At 37.5% G+C, this 14,244-nt stretch overlaps 1 protein-coding gene across 1 annotated transcript in view; it reads left to right on the top strand.

Moving 5' to 3' along the window:
• ADGB (androglobin) overlaps positions 1-14,244 on the top strand; it is a 154,135-nt gene that overhangs the window by 21,039 nt on the left and 118,852 nt on the right. Inside the window, exons 2-5 of the mRNA XM_078054606.1 lie at positions 4,129-4,291; positions 6,680-6,772; positions 10,183-10,254; positions 12,084-12,293. Of these exons, the coding sequence (XP_077910732.1) occupies positions 4,129-4,291; positions 6,680-6,772; positions 10,183-10,254; positions 12,084-12,293 (538 nt within the window). The remainder of the gene's footprint in view (positions 1-4,128; positions 4,292-6,679; positions 6,773-10,182; positions 10,255-12,083; positions 12,294-14,244) is intronic.

The following is a 14,244-nucleotide window of genomic DNA, read 5'->3' as shown; positions in this document are numbered from 1 at the left end:
CAAGCCTCACCTATATTCCAAAACCACATCAATTAGCATTTCCTAAAATCTCTGAAGGATTGAGCATGCTGACAAGTATCTCATAGGATGTTTTATGAGCTTAGAGGTAGGACACAACATATTCCCATACATACTATTGTCCAAAACACCACCACAAAGTACCAGCCAAATTGCAAAGGATTGGGAAATGTAGGGAATGAGAAACAGGACTGGTGAGCCATCTGATCAATCTCTACCTATACGTAAAACCTTGAAACAGTTCTTTTTTTTTTTTTTAACAAAAGGGTTTTATTTATTTTTATTTATTTTTAAAGATTTTATTTATTTATTTGACAGAGAGAGACACACAGAGAGAGCGAACACAAGCAGGGGGAGTGGGAGAGGGAGAAGCAGGCTTCCCCTGGAGCAGGGAGCCCGATGCGGGGCTCAATCCCAGGACCCTGGATTCATGACCTGAGCCGAAGGCAGACGCTTAACAATTGAACCACCCAGGCGCCCCAAAACCTTGAAACAGTTCTAATTAGAAATGATAGAAATAGTACGTAAAGATATTCATTTTTTCATTTCATGTAAATAGATGACAGAGAGACAGGAGACCGATTTCCTATGTTATCCTGGCACTGTTTCAATTGCTGGAGATAGACGGAGTGAACAAAAAACCCACTGATCCTACTCCTGTGAAACTTACAAAGCCTACCTGTGGAAACACACAAGCACTGAAGGATTAGTGAGAGAACTGCCAAGTGCTATAAAAATGAAGCAGTATAAAAGGATGCAGAGAGGTAGCCATACTAGATAGGGTGTTCGAGAGAGTCCCTCCACCCCCAGCCCCAGAAGGTGAAATTTGAGAGAGACCTTTCACCTTCTTGTTGCTAAATTCAACATTTATTTGTTACTATTTCATTCTGTTGATCTATTGCAGCATTTGGATCTGCTGTGCATTCTCTTACTTAAAAAAAATGTTTTACTTGACTTCCAAAGCATAACCCTCTACTGTTTTATTCCTGTCACTGTTTCCTAACACTGCTATCATAAAATACCACAAACTTAGTGGCTTAAACAGTACAAAACTGTTATTGTGCAATTCTCGAGGTCCAAAGTCCAAAATGGGTCTCACTGAGCTAACACGAAGGTACCAGCAGGGCTGCGTTCCTCTCTAGAGGCTCACGGAGAGAATCCATTTCCTTGCCTTTTTCAGCTTCGAGAAGCTGCTCAGTCTCTTTGGCATGTGGCCTCCTCCTTCTGTCTTCAGAACCAGCAGTTTTGCATTTTTCTATTCAATCTTCTGGAGTCAAATCTCCCTCTGATGACTTCTGTCTCCTTCTTCTACTTTTGAGAACACTTATGACTGCATTGAACCCATGCAGATAATCCAGGATAAGCTCCCATCTCAAATACTTAAAGTTGTCTACAAACCCTCACTTGCCATGGAAGGTAACATATCCCCCAGTTCTGAGATTAGGGTGTGGATATATTGGCGGAGGTGGGGGGTGGTGGGAGAAGATGCATTATCCTGTCCACCACACTCACAGACTGCTTTTCTCAGTTTTCTTCCTACTCTTTCTGACTCTTCACATGGAGTATCAGGGCAGCTACACAGCTGTACTGATGGTTAGAATATTGAAATATTTTAATGTTGATTGTTGAGTAGCCTTAACAATAACCTTACCAATAACCTTGAGCCCCAGACATTTCTGCCTCCTGCCCTGAGCCCCTGACCTACCCTGAGGACCTCATATCCCTGATCCCACTACTCAAAGTAAATAATGTCTCGCATAACTAGAGGTCTTTGAGGATTGGTCAATGCTCCTTCCTTACCGGTTGTTAGGTATCTTGAATAGTCTTCCTGCGAGTGTCTATTCCTTAGGTATGGTCATTTTCTTGGTGATTTAATCCAGTCTTAAGACTTTAATATCATCTAAATGCTGATGACTCAGATTTTCACTTTTAGACTAATTCTTTTTCCCAAAGCCTCAGAATCCTATGCTGAACTATTCAACATCTCCGTAAACATGTGATAAACATTTAAAACACAGTTCATTCGGAAGTGAAACGCTGCTTTACTTCTTACCTCAGTTTTGCCCAATCCCATTGTCTTCTGTCTTACAGGAAACATCAATTCAATCTATTGGCTTTCTCTTAAAAACAGGGGACTCTCTCTTGCTGCCTCTACTGTTAACAACCTGGTCCAAATCACCATTAGCTTTTACCTGTTATTTCAGCGTCTTCTAAATTCTCTCTCGTTTCCTTTGGCCTTTTCTCAACATAGCAGCAAGAATGAATGATTACAAACTTTCCTGCTCAAAACTCTCCTGTGGCTTCCCTTCTCACCCAGGGAAACCAATGTCCTTCCTTTGGCTTAGATCACCTTTATAATCTCTGCATCTCCTGTCACCTCTCTGCAATTATCTCCTTTTACTTTCCCTCAGCCTCACTGATATCTTTATTCTTCAAATAAGCCAGGATGCTCTCTGCATCTGGAAGACTCTGCCTTTCTGTTTGTACTTGCCGTTCCCTGTTTCCAGAACAGTCTTTCCACAGATCCACATAGCTTGATCCTTTATGTTCTTTCACTATTGACTTAACTATTACCCTATTATGGAGTGCTTTCCTTAACCACTATATTAAAAATTGTGTACCTTAACACTTCAGTTCCCCCTTCCTATTTTATATTTCCTCCTAGCATTTTTCACTTTCTAATGCACTATATATTTTACTTAATTTATGCTGTGATTTATATCTCCTCCCACTAGAATATGAACTCTATAAAGGTAGAGATCTTAGTCTGGTTTGTTCACTGCTTATCCCAGGGTCTAGAGCAGGGGTCCAGTCACTCATAGTTAAAACTTGAAAAATTAAACAAGACACTGGTGCGCATGGGCTTATGCGCACGCGTGTGCTCTCTCTCAAATAAATAAATTAATTAAAAAAAATTAAATTAGACTTTAAAACATAATAATAAAGAAAAGGTAAAAGTCAAGGTTTAGAGATATGAAATTGTAATATGTTAATAATGAGTGTAGAAAACAAGTCCAACTTCTCTGTAGATAATTAGTGAAAATATATCACAAATTTTAAATATGCATGTATTTGGGTACTGTAAGTACTCTTATTAAAACCTATCCTAAGGAAAGAATTAATAGTGTATGCAAAGATTTGTCAATAAGGAAGGCTACCAAAGTCTTGTTTATAATAGTGAAAAAGGGGCGCCTGGGTGGCTCAGTCGGTTAATAGTGTGCCTTCAGCTCAGGTCATGATCCTGGGGTCCTGGGATTGAGCCCCGTGTTGGGCTCCCTGCTCAGGTGGGGAGTCTGCTTCTCCCTCTCCCTCTGCCTCTCTCCTGCTAGTGCTTTCTCTCTTTCTCTGTGCCAAATAAATAAATAAAGTCTTAAAAAAATATATAATAGTGAAAAAATTTTTAAATCAAAACCTTCAAATTTTTAAATATAGAAACTTAATTAAACAAAAGGAAGTGTATTTATACAATGGAACAGTATGGAATCATTAAATTTGTATTTAGATAAATTCTCATTGACATAGGAACTATTTGCAGTATACTGATAAATGGAAAGAAACAGTCTGTAATGTGCTGAATGACGTTATTTTTGAAGAAGAAACGTATATCCTTGCATTAGTCTTACAGAATGGACAGAATGAAATCCTCCTCTCTGGAGGAAAACATGTTAATGGAGCAGGCATGTCTCTCCTACTTATGTAATTTAAAAAAAATTTATTTTAAAATAATGATCACATAGCACTCTTATACTGGGAAAAGTCAAAATTATATTTGTACTGATCTTCAAAAAGCCATTAATATTATACGTGTAAAGGATTTTAAGCATGAATTGTATATAAATATTCCCCTTCATGGCATTTTATGTGTTTGTGATGAATGTCCTGCATTAGTAAGTAGGGCCTAAGGCTCAAAATTTATGAAATAATCTCTTTGGGTATTTTAGTTTTTTGAACCCTAACCTGTGGAAGCTGTCTGGCTACCGGTAAGACTATCGAAAAATGCCTTTAACGTGACTGCTGACAAGATCATTAAATTTATACCATGCAATGAATCTAATATTTTACCTCAGAGATTTGACTTACAACTAACCCACCTCCCTGCTCTGTCTCTAGGCAGTACTACTTTGGCAGTAATGTGCAACCTAGTTCCGTTGAGCAGAAGAAGGGGAAATTCCCAATCTGGCCAGAATGGAGCGAGGCTGACATAAACGCAGAGAAGTGGGACGCAGGCAAAGGTGGAAAAGAAAAGGACAAAACAGGAAAAAGCCCTCTATTTGTAAGTCTGCTTGAGTGTGACTAGAGTTCATCTTAGTCTTAAATTTTATAATAGAAGCAAATGAGCAAATGAGTAGAAAGCAACAGCTTGGAAGCTAAATAACTGAGAAAATATTTCATGATGCTATGACAAGAGATCGGAATTTAGGGTATACCAAGGTGAAAGAACTCAGAAACTCCATCCTTTCAGTTTGTACCCCAACATGGCTGTACTGAGTAAGGGAAAACCAAACCTACACCAATCCTACCAAATCCTGAGACCCCGTGTTGACAGGGTCAAGTTCATTTTGTACTTTGCCTGCCAGAAAGGAATGAAATCCTCCTCTCTGGAGGAAAACATCATTACCTAGCACTCATGTACATTTTTATATGCAACATATATCATACAATCAAAATTTACCACACCTGAAAAGAAAAAAGACTAAGTGGCTGAAAAACAAGAGGAAAAATTAAATAATAGAAATAGATCCACAGATGACTCTGATTTTGGAATTGTCAGATAAGGGACCTTAAAATAACTGGATTAATATTTGTAAGGGGAAAAAAAAAACAAAAAAACGACATGAGGCAACCCCAGAAGTCTAGTGTGGCTCTTGGAAACTTCAGTCTATTGTTCAGGGACTCATTCTTTGATCATTTTGACTAGATGTTGGGATTGCCTTTGTCTTCATTCAGAGTATTCCAGTATCTTAAATATGCTCCAGATACACATAGACACTGTGTAAAGCTCAGACAGTACCCTCAAATATAACCCATTTCTCAGGTCACACTAACATTCGGATGAAAATATGATTACCATAAAAATCACAAAATGGTATTTACTTGACCCTGTCACTATTAACTCAGGTGAAATTTAGTACTCCTTTTTCTCAATACAGATAGTTTCTATTCCTACAGCATTGTTTTTGTACTCCCAGCACTTTTCATTTTCTGTAAGGACCACCCCCACGACCTAACTACCTTAGGAACTGTGAGAACTTTTACATAGTAGCTACTTGAAGTCTAATTTACTATACTGCTAGCATTTGAGAATAGACATTCGGATATCATTCTTCTTCCAGAGCTCACTAATTGACCCATACTAAGGGCTCAAAAATTAATAAATTAATTACATTCTTGGGCATTTATCTCAGAGAAATAGAAACTTATGTTCATATAAAAACTTGTAAGCTGTATGCAAAAATTTATAGCAGCTTTATTAAGTAATAGCCCTAAATTGGAAACAGCCCAAATGTCCTTCAATGGACAGATGGTAAACAAACAAATATCCATATCATGAAATGTTACTCAGCAATAAACAAGAACAAACTTTTGATACATGCAACAGCTTGAATGAATTGAATATCTAGGGAATTAGGCAGAGAGGGAAAAAAAAAATAATCCACAAGGTTACATGCTATATGATTCCATTCATACGACATTATTTTTTTTTGAAGATTTATTTATTTATTTATTTGAGAGAGAGAACATGCATGTGAAAGCAGAGGAAGGGGCAGAGGGAGAGCGAATGAGAATCTCAAGCAGACTCCCCGCTGAGCGCAGAGCCCAAAGCAGGGCTGGATCTCACTACCCCAAGATCATGACCTGAGCTGAAACCAAGAGTCAGATGCTTAACCAACTGAGCCACCCAGGTGCCCCTCATATAATATTATTGAAATGACAAAAAGAGACCAGATTAATGATTGCCAGGTGGTAGGGATTAAACAGGTGGTAAGGAGGTTGGAGGGTGGGCATAGCCATAAAAGGTCCTAGGAAGGATCCTCGTGCTGCTGGAACCATTCTTTATCATGCCTGTGTCAATGTAAGTATCTGGTTGTGAAATTGCACTGTGGTTTTGGAAGATTTTACCACTGGAGAAACTGAGTAAAGAGAACACAGGAACTCTCTTTATTATTTCACAGCATGAGGTGTGTATCTATAATTATCTCAAAATAACATGTTTAATTTTAAAAATTAATAAATGAAAGTCAGATCCAAGGTACAAATTTCATTGACATACGATTGTATTTATGATTTTTTAATCTTCTCTACTCAAGTTAAAAAAAAAACCATTATTTTCAGTGGAAAATATGTCCATATCTGGCCCATTCAAATTGTTTTCCTAACATACTTACCTCACATTACAAAGCAGCTCATGCTCGTTTGGACTGCTTCCTCTGCAATAAAATGTTACTCAACAACCGAGGTTTCGTTCATTAAATACAGTATTATTAACTTCACTATTCACCAAATACTCCATGAACTAGCTCTGAGAGCAATTACACAAATTGCTCTATAAATGTGTATTTATTGATCGAATCTATGCACTTACTAATTTCTATTAGGACTAAGTTGCTTTCATTGTTTTAGAACCGTATGGAGAAAAAAACTCAATATATTTTTTATATAGCATTTTTTTGAAGACCCTGAAGGAAAGATTGAATTACCACCATCGTTGAAAATTTATTCCTGGAAACGTCCACAGGATTTTTTAATTAATCGGGTAAGAAATATTTTCACTATCGAACAAAATACATGTTAGCTGTAGGTTATAATATCCTAGTTATGAAAATTCTCATTTTTAAAACAATGTGGGGTAAATTTTTCCCGTGGTATTCAGTAAGAAAAAGGAATTACTTTTTGGCATTTAATAGAAATAAATGTTTATCAGCATAGTTTAATATCACTTGTACTGGCTCCCAAGAGAATATTGAAATTTTGTTTAGAGTCTTGAGTTTTCTTCTTTTCTACATGATATCAAAGGAGAGCCTAAAATGTGTGGGAAGTTATTCTTTAATTTCTGACTGACAGAATTTCCCTTTACTGCTGCTTAGCAGGAACTTATGTGGCCCGAAGGTCTGTTTACTATAGTGTTTATTAGCATTAATTTTCTAGCCTAGGAGATTTGCACTTGGCTCTCTGCATTCCAGGTATTCTTGAAGCATTTTCCAAGGGCCATCTTCATTTCTGGACTCGATGCTCAGCAACTTGAATCACATTGACTGGGACATCACCAGAGAACATCCTTTTAAATAGCACTATGTATATGAAAACTTTAGATCCACTGGTCTGTCTTCTTAACAGCCATGTTAGTTTGAATATATTTGCTGTTTCCAAGGGCCTAATTATCACCAATTCCTTTTTTTCCTTTATGAATCTCCTATCATTTTCATTTAATGCATGGAAAACCAGTAGGCTACAATAATTATTTAGTGTTAATCAAATGGTTGTAAAGGAGCTGATTCTTCCATTTGTTATAGAATCCATTGAATCTCAGTTTCACACAAAGTGATTTTATTCCTAAAATTTTTAACCTTTATAAGCACTGCTACTATTGCAAGAAAATACAATTTATCCACCATATTTCCAATTACCGTTACTAGCTGAGAAAGATAATCCTAAATTCAAAGATATTTAGTAAAATGAAAAAATAAGGTATATTTCAACAGAATATTTATTGAATGCCTACTTGTAAGATATTTTAAATAAATCAGATGTATATGAACATGTCTTTAAATTACTTATAATGTTAGATAATATTGGCATGAAGAATATAAATTCTTTGGTGTTAATATAGTGCACTTAATAATAGCATATTAGTAATAATATTCAGGCTCTGTGCAATGGCAGTGCAGAGTTTACGTTCCATGCAAATAAAGGATATTAAGTCCCTGAAGTGAGAGTGTTTCAAATGTGAATAAGTAGGAAAGTTTTACACCACCTTTTTCTTTTTAACATACCTTTCTTTTTACACCACCTTTTCTTTAACATAACATTCTGAGAGATAATACTTATAAGTAAATTCATCCATTGTTTTTTTTTTTTTTTAAGATTTTATTTTTTATTTATTTGACAGAGAGAGACACAGCGAGAGAGGGAACACAAGCAGGGGGAGTGGGAGAGGGAGAAGCAGGCCTCCCCACTGAGCAGGGAGCCCGATGCAGGACTCCATCCCAGGACCCTGGGTTCATGACCTGAGCCGAAGGCAGACATTTAATGACTGAGCCACCGAGGCACCCCAAATTCATCCATTGTTGATGATGATGACACTTCTCCCTACCTTTATCGTAATGTTGCCGCCCATCTCAACACCTCTGTTCTGTGCTGACTTTTTCTCTTTATCTTGTGCACGGACTCCCCCTGAAGTATGGGCCAGAACAGCCACAGCTGAAAGTCTAGCTAACTAGGATAGTCTTAGAATAATGTTTTTCAAGTTTTAATGTCTAGATCCATGGTGGTAAATACATTTTACATTGAAACTCATTAAATGTGGGCATATAGAAAGCTTAGACAAAAATTTAGCAAAACAATAATGACCTTTCTGTGTGAGATTTACTCTATTCTACTCTAAGCCAAAGATGAAGTCAGAGGACATGATTTAAGTCAGAGAGAAGCTAAATTATGAAAAAACTTAAAAGCCTGGACTTAAGATATCAGAATCAACATAGATTATACAACTGAGGAGGTTAATAAACCCTGACCACTGAGGGAATGATCAGATTTGTTTATTTCTGAGAATCAGGTATTGATGGTTCAGGTCCTTGAGTGATGATTATATTGAATAGATGTAAGATGTCCGGAGATGTATTCTGTCTCAAGTACAGGTATAGGGAATAGAGACCTCCGTAGAGACTGCTTTCTTAATATTTGCTGTCTTTTATACACCATCAGTTTCTATTTTATATTTGTTGACAGGCAAATATTAAATTTCACTCCTCAAATTTTAGTTATTCAATATTTATTTAATCCATAATCAATTTTAATGTTCGTTGGTACTTGCTGAAGAGTATGGGCATTTTATTTTTTTAGTTTTTAAAGATTTTATTTATATGACAAAGAGGGACACAGTGAGAGATGGAACGCAAGCAAGGGGAGTGGGAGAGGGAGAAAAAGGCTTCCCGCAGAGCAGGGAGCCCGATGCCAGGCTCAATCCCAGGACCCCGGGATCATGACCCGAGCCAAAGGCAGACACTTAACGACTGAGCCACCCAGGTGCCCCGAGTATGGGCATTTTAGAAGTGCAATTAGCCAAACCGAATTTAAAATATACGTTTTTGTATAAAATATTTTATATAATACATATATGTAACTTATTATGATCATAAATTATAAACTAAGAGTCAATTCAGGCCTTCAGGGTAGCTTGGAGTTAATTTTTCTCAGACATAAAGAAATATTTTATTGAGTTTTCAAGATGCTAGTTATACATGTGATTGAGAATAGTTGAAGGCATTAGTTTCCATGAAAATCTATTTTATTAATGAAAACCACATTTATGTTAATTTGATATGTTAAGTATATAAGCTCGATATGAATTGTAACAAATTTTTAAAAACTGTTATAAATCATATTTTCCTTTATCATGTTTATTCCTTAGTGGTCTAAATATATAAAAGCATCTTTAGATATATGCCAATTAAATAATGACCATCAGATGATTTTTTTAAGAGATAAGAGGATTTGAAATTGGGCAAGATTTTAAAAAGCTGTCATACCTAATATTTTTTATCAAAGGGATGAAGATATTTTTCCTGCTAGCATGTGTTAACTAAGCTTCAGGTTTAACTTGAAAGATTAATTTAAATTTCAAGTCATTTTTTAAACTCTCTGTATGTGTATGCATGCTGAGATCATCTGCATATATTATATCTTACAACATTTCATTTGTATATGAAAATACTGTGTTTGATAGGCATTACATTATTAAGTGAATGTCACCCGTAGCTCTAACAGGGTTATCTTATGGAATAATGAGCTTTACTTATTTATTTTTTCTTTTAAGTCCTCTGGTTGTGAGAAATGAGATCAGGTTTGACTTGTTTATATCAAACGAAACTATATTTCCATTCAGCTACATTTCCTTTATTTTTCCTAAGGAGTAATATCTCTTTTTACATATATTTTTGATTTCAGGCTCCAGTAGTTGTGAAAAATGAAATCCTGTTTGACTTGTTTTCAGCAAATCAACATTTACTCTGCAGTGAGGTATGTAGGGAAGTTTTAACTGAAGCCTGATTGCAGAATACCTTCCAGGCCTGCTTAAAACAGTTCCCAGACCATCAATTTCAGTTCTCCCTTGCTCACCTCTAAGTTTTGGTATAACTCAGTATTTTATAAGCCAGACATTCAAAGAGGAAGAGAAGCCTCTTCAGTTGAGTTTAATGAGCAAACGGTGGGAAAATGTTAGCCGTTAGCATTGCCGTGCCCCTATTCTCCTGCCCTTAGACCCAGCGTAGCTGGGATCCCACGATCTGGGTATTTCTCCTCTTGATGTACGTGCCTAGCAATTGACATGAAGTTGCTTGGAACTTGCTCTGCATGATGCTCAAGGGCAGGGTGTCCTGATGTTTGACATGCTAATGCAGGGAAAATCTCACCTAAACACCTCCACCGAAATTTCTACCCTGGATTTTCTCCATCAGAAGTAGACCTGTTCCACTCCCCTAAGGCGGTTATATCAGAAGCAGGGCATTTTTTAAAAAATTATTTTCTCCCAGAAAAAAATTCTGACCCAGTCAGAATTAATAGTCATTATTGATTCTGACCAATATTAAAGTCAAAACATTTCTTTCTTCAACCAGGATGTACTGATTAGTATAATGTTATCTCTGAATTGTTTTATACTTTATATTTTAGTCTAAAATATGCTTATTTTATGATCCAAAGCATGCACAGACTTCAACTTTTCATTTTTTAAGGAAGTATAAAATATTCTATAGCAAAATTCCCAGATATACATACAGGAAGATACTTGATTTACCTTTCTTTTTCAACTAAACTAAACCTGAAGAAATGTCCTAGATAATGTAAATTAAGGAAAACATAAATCTTATAAGGTTAGTCTCAAGTATTTAATCTTCTTATAAACCAGGCAGTGAAATACGAGATGATTATTTCAGAAAATCCGGTAATACTAAGGGTAATGTCTTTACTTAAAACCCACTGTGACCCAGAGATTTTTTATACATTGTTTCTATTCTCTATAAAATGCTGGAAAATAGATAGCATAATCTGCATTTTACAGACTGCATTACATAAACTGCAATTTAGAGATGGTGAAATGACATGCCCCAGAGCAGAAGGATCTGAAGGAAGATTCAAATCCTGGTCCCTGTTTCGGCTCTGAAGCTTAACTCCCCACTGCGCCTTGCAGCCTGTTGAAAACTCTGCAAGTGGGAATTTTACTTAGAGCACTTCTGCACCTGCAGATTAGCATATGAAATATGAGACTTAGAGGATATTTAAATGTGTGTGCAATTTTAATTCTTTCTCATATCGCATTCCTCGTCTAGCTGATCCTATTGACATAAAAGAGATCATTTTCTTCTCAAACTTCTCAACCTTTACAGAGGGGTAGCTTAATAATTTATAAAAAGTTAATTCCAAAATAAAATCACCCCAGCTCTCAGAAGCATTCATTCTCTCTCTCTCTCTCTTTCTGTGTCTCAAACACACACACACACACACACACACACACACACACACACAGCTGAAATGAAGGTCAATGTCAAATGAAGGTCAATGTCAAATGGAGGTCAATGTCAAACCACCGACAGTTTACTCTGGAAACAGCTCTTAGCTGAGTGTTTAATGTTAATTCTTTTTAGCCTGTATTGTGACTATATTTCCTGACAACAAAGACAAGAACTATGACTTTATTCTATAAGGTCAGAAATCAAAATGTGGAGCACATTACATGTAGAATTTAATATGAAAAAGTAGATTGGAAGTAGGTTTTCGACTGGTTTCCTGCCTAAATTACAGTACCAACAACGGAAGAGCAACTGATTAACACTAATGGCTTTTGTCTCTAGCTGATGAGATGGATTATCAGTGAAATCTATGCAGTGTGGAAGATATTCAATGGAGCTACTTTGAACAATTACTTGAAAGGGAATGCAGGGGAACCTCCTCCTCTCAGCTGGAAGCCCTGGGAACACATCTACTCTCTGTGCAAAGCTGTGAAAGGTCACATGCCTTTATTCAATAACTATGGAAAGTATGTCGTGAAACTTTACTGGATGGTAAGTTCACATTCATGCACATTAAAATTCGTCTGTCCTTCATATTGAAATAAATTTGTCTTACACACTGTCACCCAGGCTAATACAAGATCATGCAGTTTATATAGGACATCAACTGTGCCATCACTGGGAAGATATGTCCTACACATGTAATTTGGGATCAATAACAAACATCGTTGTTTGTCCTGAGACCCCAATCTCACATGCTTTTTACAATGGTGTTGCTTGGACCATAGAGGGGTGGTCCTCTGCTCTGTCCTCTCAGGAGGTTGGGCTGGGTGGGCACGTGGATGCCTGGGGCTCTCTTATTTCCTCCTTTCTCTGTGGTGTGGGATGGGGTCTTGAGCAGAGGGAGTGCTTGAGCATGGTGCATTCTTTCTCTCCTGGTATTTGCTGCTCCTGAGGGGCCTGGTCCCACCCAGTCTTTGCCCTAAACTTGAGATTTGTACTCATGTTAACAAATCTTACCTTGACAAAAAGTTTTTGCTTCTGCCTGAAAGGGAGTAAATGGGACAGTAGAAATAGAGAATTAAAAATCCCCTAGTTAATAAGGCAAAGTAGGCTCACACCACATTTAGCAACACTAGACTATGAAACACCTTTGAGTTTTTGTTGGTGGAACGGTCTTTCTAAAGGCCCAGACTCATAGGCAGGGCCAGCTACATGATTTGCAGAGCCCTTTGTTAAAAAATTATTAGGAATGTCAATATGGTGATAGCAGCACTTAAAAAAAAAAAAGCATAGGGTCCTTCTACGTGTGAGTGTACCGGCTGTACGCCCAGGAAGCTGGTCCTGGTCGCTAAGGAAGAATGTTCTCGAACGTTGGAGGATGTGGGGAAGTGTGAAAAGTTGATCAACCCATTCTGTATTTCTAAAGAACATGACTCTCCCCAGTGGGCCAGAGTCATCCATCTTTCCTGGGATGGGGAATGCTGAAAGGCCAGCACTTAGGAATTAATGGGATCATTACAGCAGGAAGGTAAAAGTGAAGAAGGTAATATTGGCCTCTGATCTCTAAAATAGGATTTTTGGTGTTTTGATGTTCACTGCAAGACAATGGACTTTGAAAGTCAAAACTTTGCGAGGAGAGAAAAGACCTCCTAAATGTCTTTATCTTCCTTGGTTACAGGAGGCAGACTTGGCAGACAAGAGTTCAAAGTTTTAATGTGCACCAAGGAGTGAGAGTGAGGATATGGTGTTATGAAGGTGGATGCACCTCTGCATATGTGGTTACGGTTGAGGGATTACAGAGCGAAGGCAAACACGGGAAGAGTGAGGAGGCCAAATGCCTGGGTCTTTGCCCCCTCCCCCATTTTCCACACATTTGCTTACACTTGAGGTGGGAGTGAGTTCAAAATTATTAAGTATTACAAAGCACCATCAGTGGAATATTAACCAGCCCTGTAAGTTTCTCTTTCTCTGCTTCCTGACATCCTTCCTTCTTTGCAAATTTCCTTTTGGACAGAGGGGCCAACATTTATTAACATTTCATTCCATTTTACAAAGAAACTGTGATTTCTCTTTAACTGTACTGATTCCTCATAAGCCCAAACCCACTTGGATTCAGAATTAAAAAAAAATATTTACTCCAATTTGAAATTTCATTCTGAACCCATCATTTAAGGAGTCTAGATAGGTAGCCCTGGGGAAAAGAGGGGCCTGATGTCCAGTGGCTTCTTCTGGTTCCTCACTGGTCTCACCTGAGGAATGGCTTGTGGGGACTGCTGCTAAGCTGTTGAGCACTGAGATACAACATGTTCCAGATGAATTATTTTTGTAGGCAATTTGTTGGCGCTCGTGGCTGAAGTGCAAGGCCATATTCTTGCTCACTGAGACTGAGAGAAAGCTTTACTGGCTCTCGGCATTTCTAGATCCACTTATTGATCCCCATGGACCCTTCAGGGTCCCGTGCACACAGAGACCACATCCTTCAAGATAGTAGACACCAAAC

Source organism: Halichoerus grypus, chromosome 9 (assembly GCF_964656455.1).
Source record: "Halichoerus grypus chromosome 9, mHalGry1.hap1.1, whole genome shotgun sequence".
Classification (NCBI taxonomy): domain Eukaryota; kingdom Metazoa; phylum Chordata; class Mammalia; order Carnivora; family Phocidae; genus Halichoerus; species Halichoerus grypus.
This window is presented reverse-complemented; position numbering and strand designations above follow the sequence as displayed.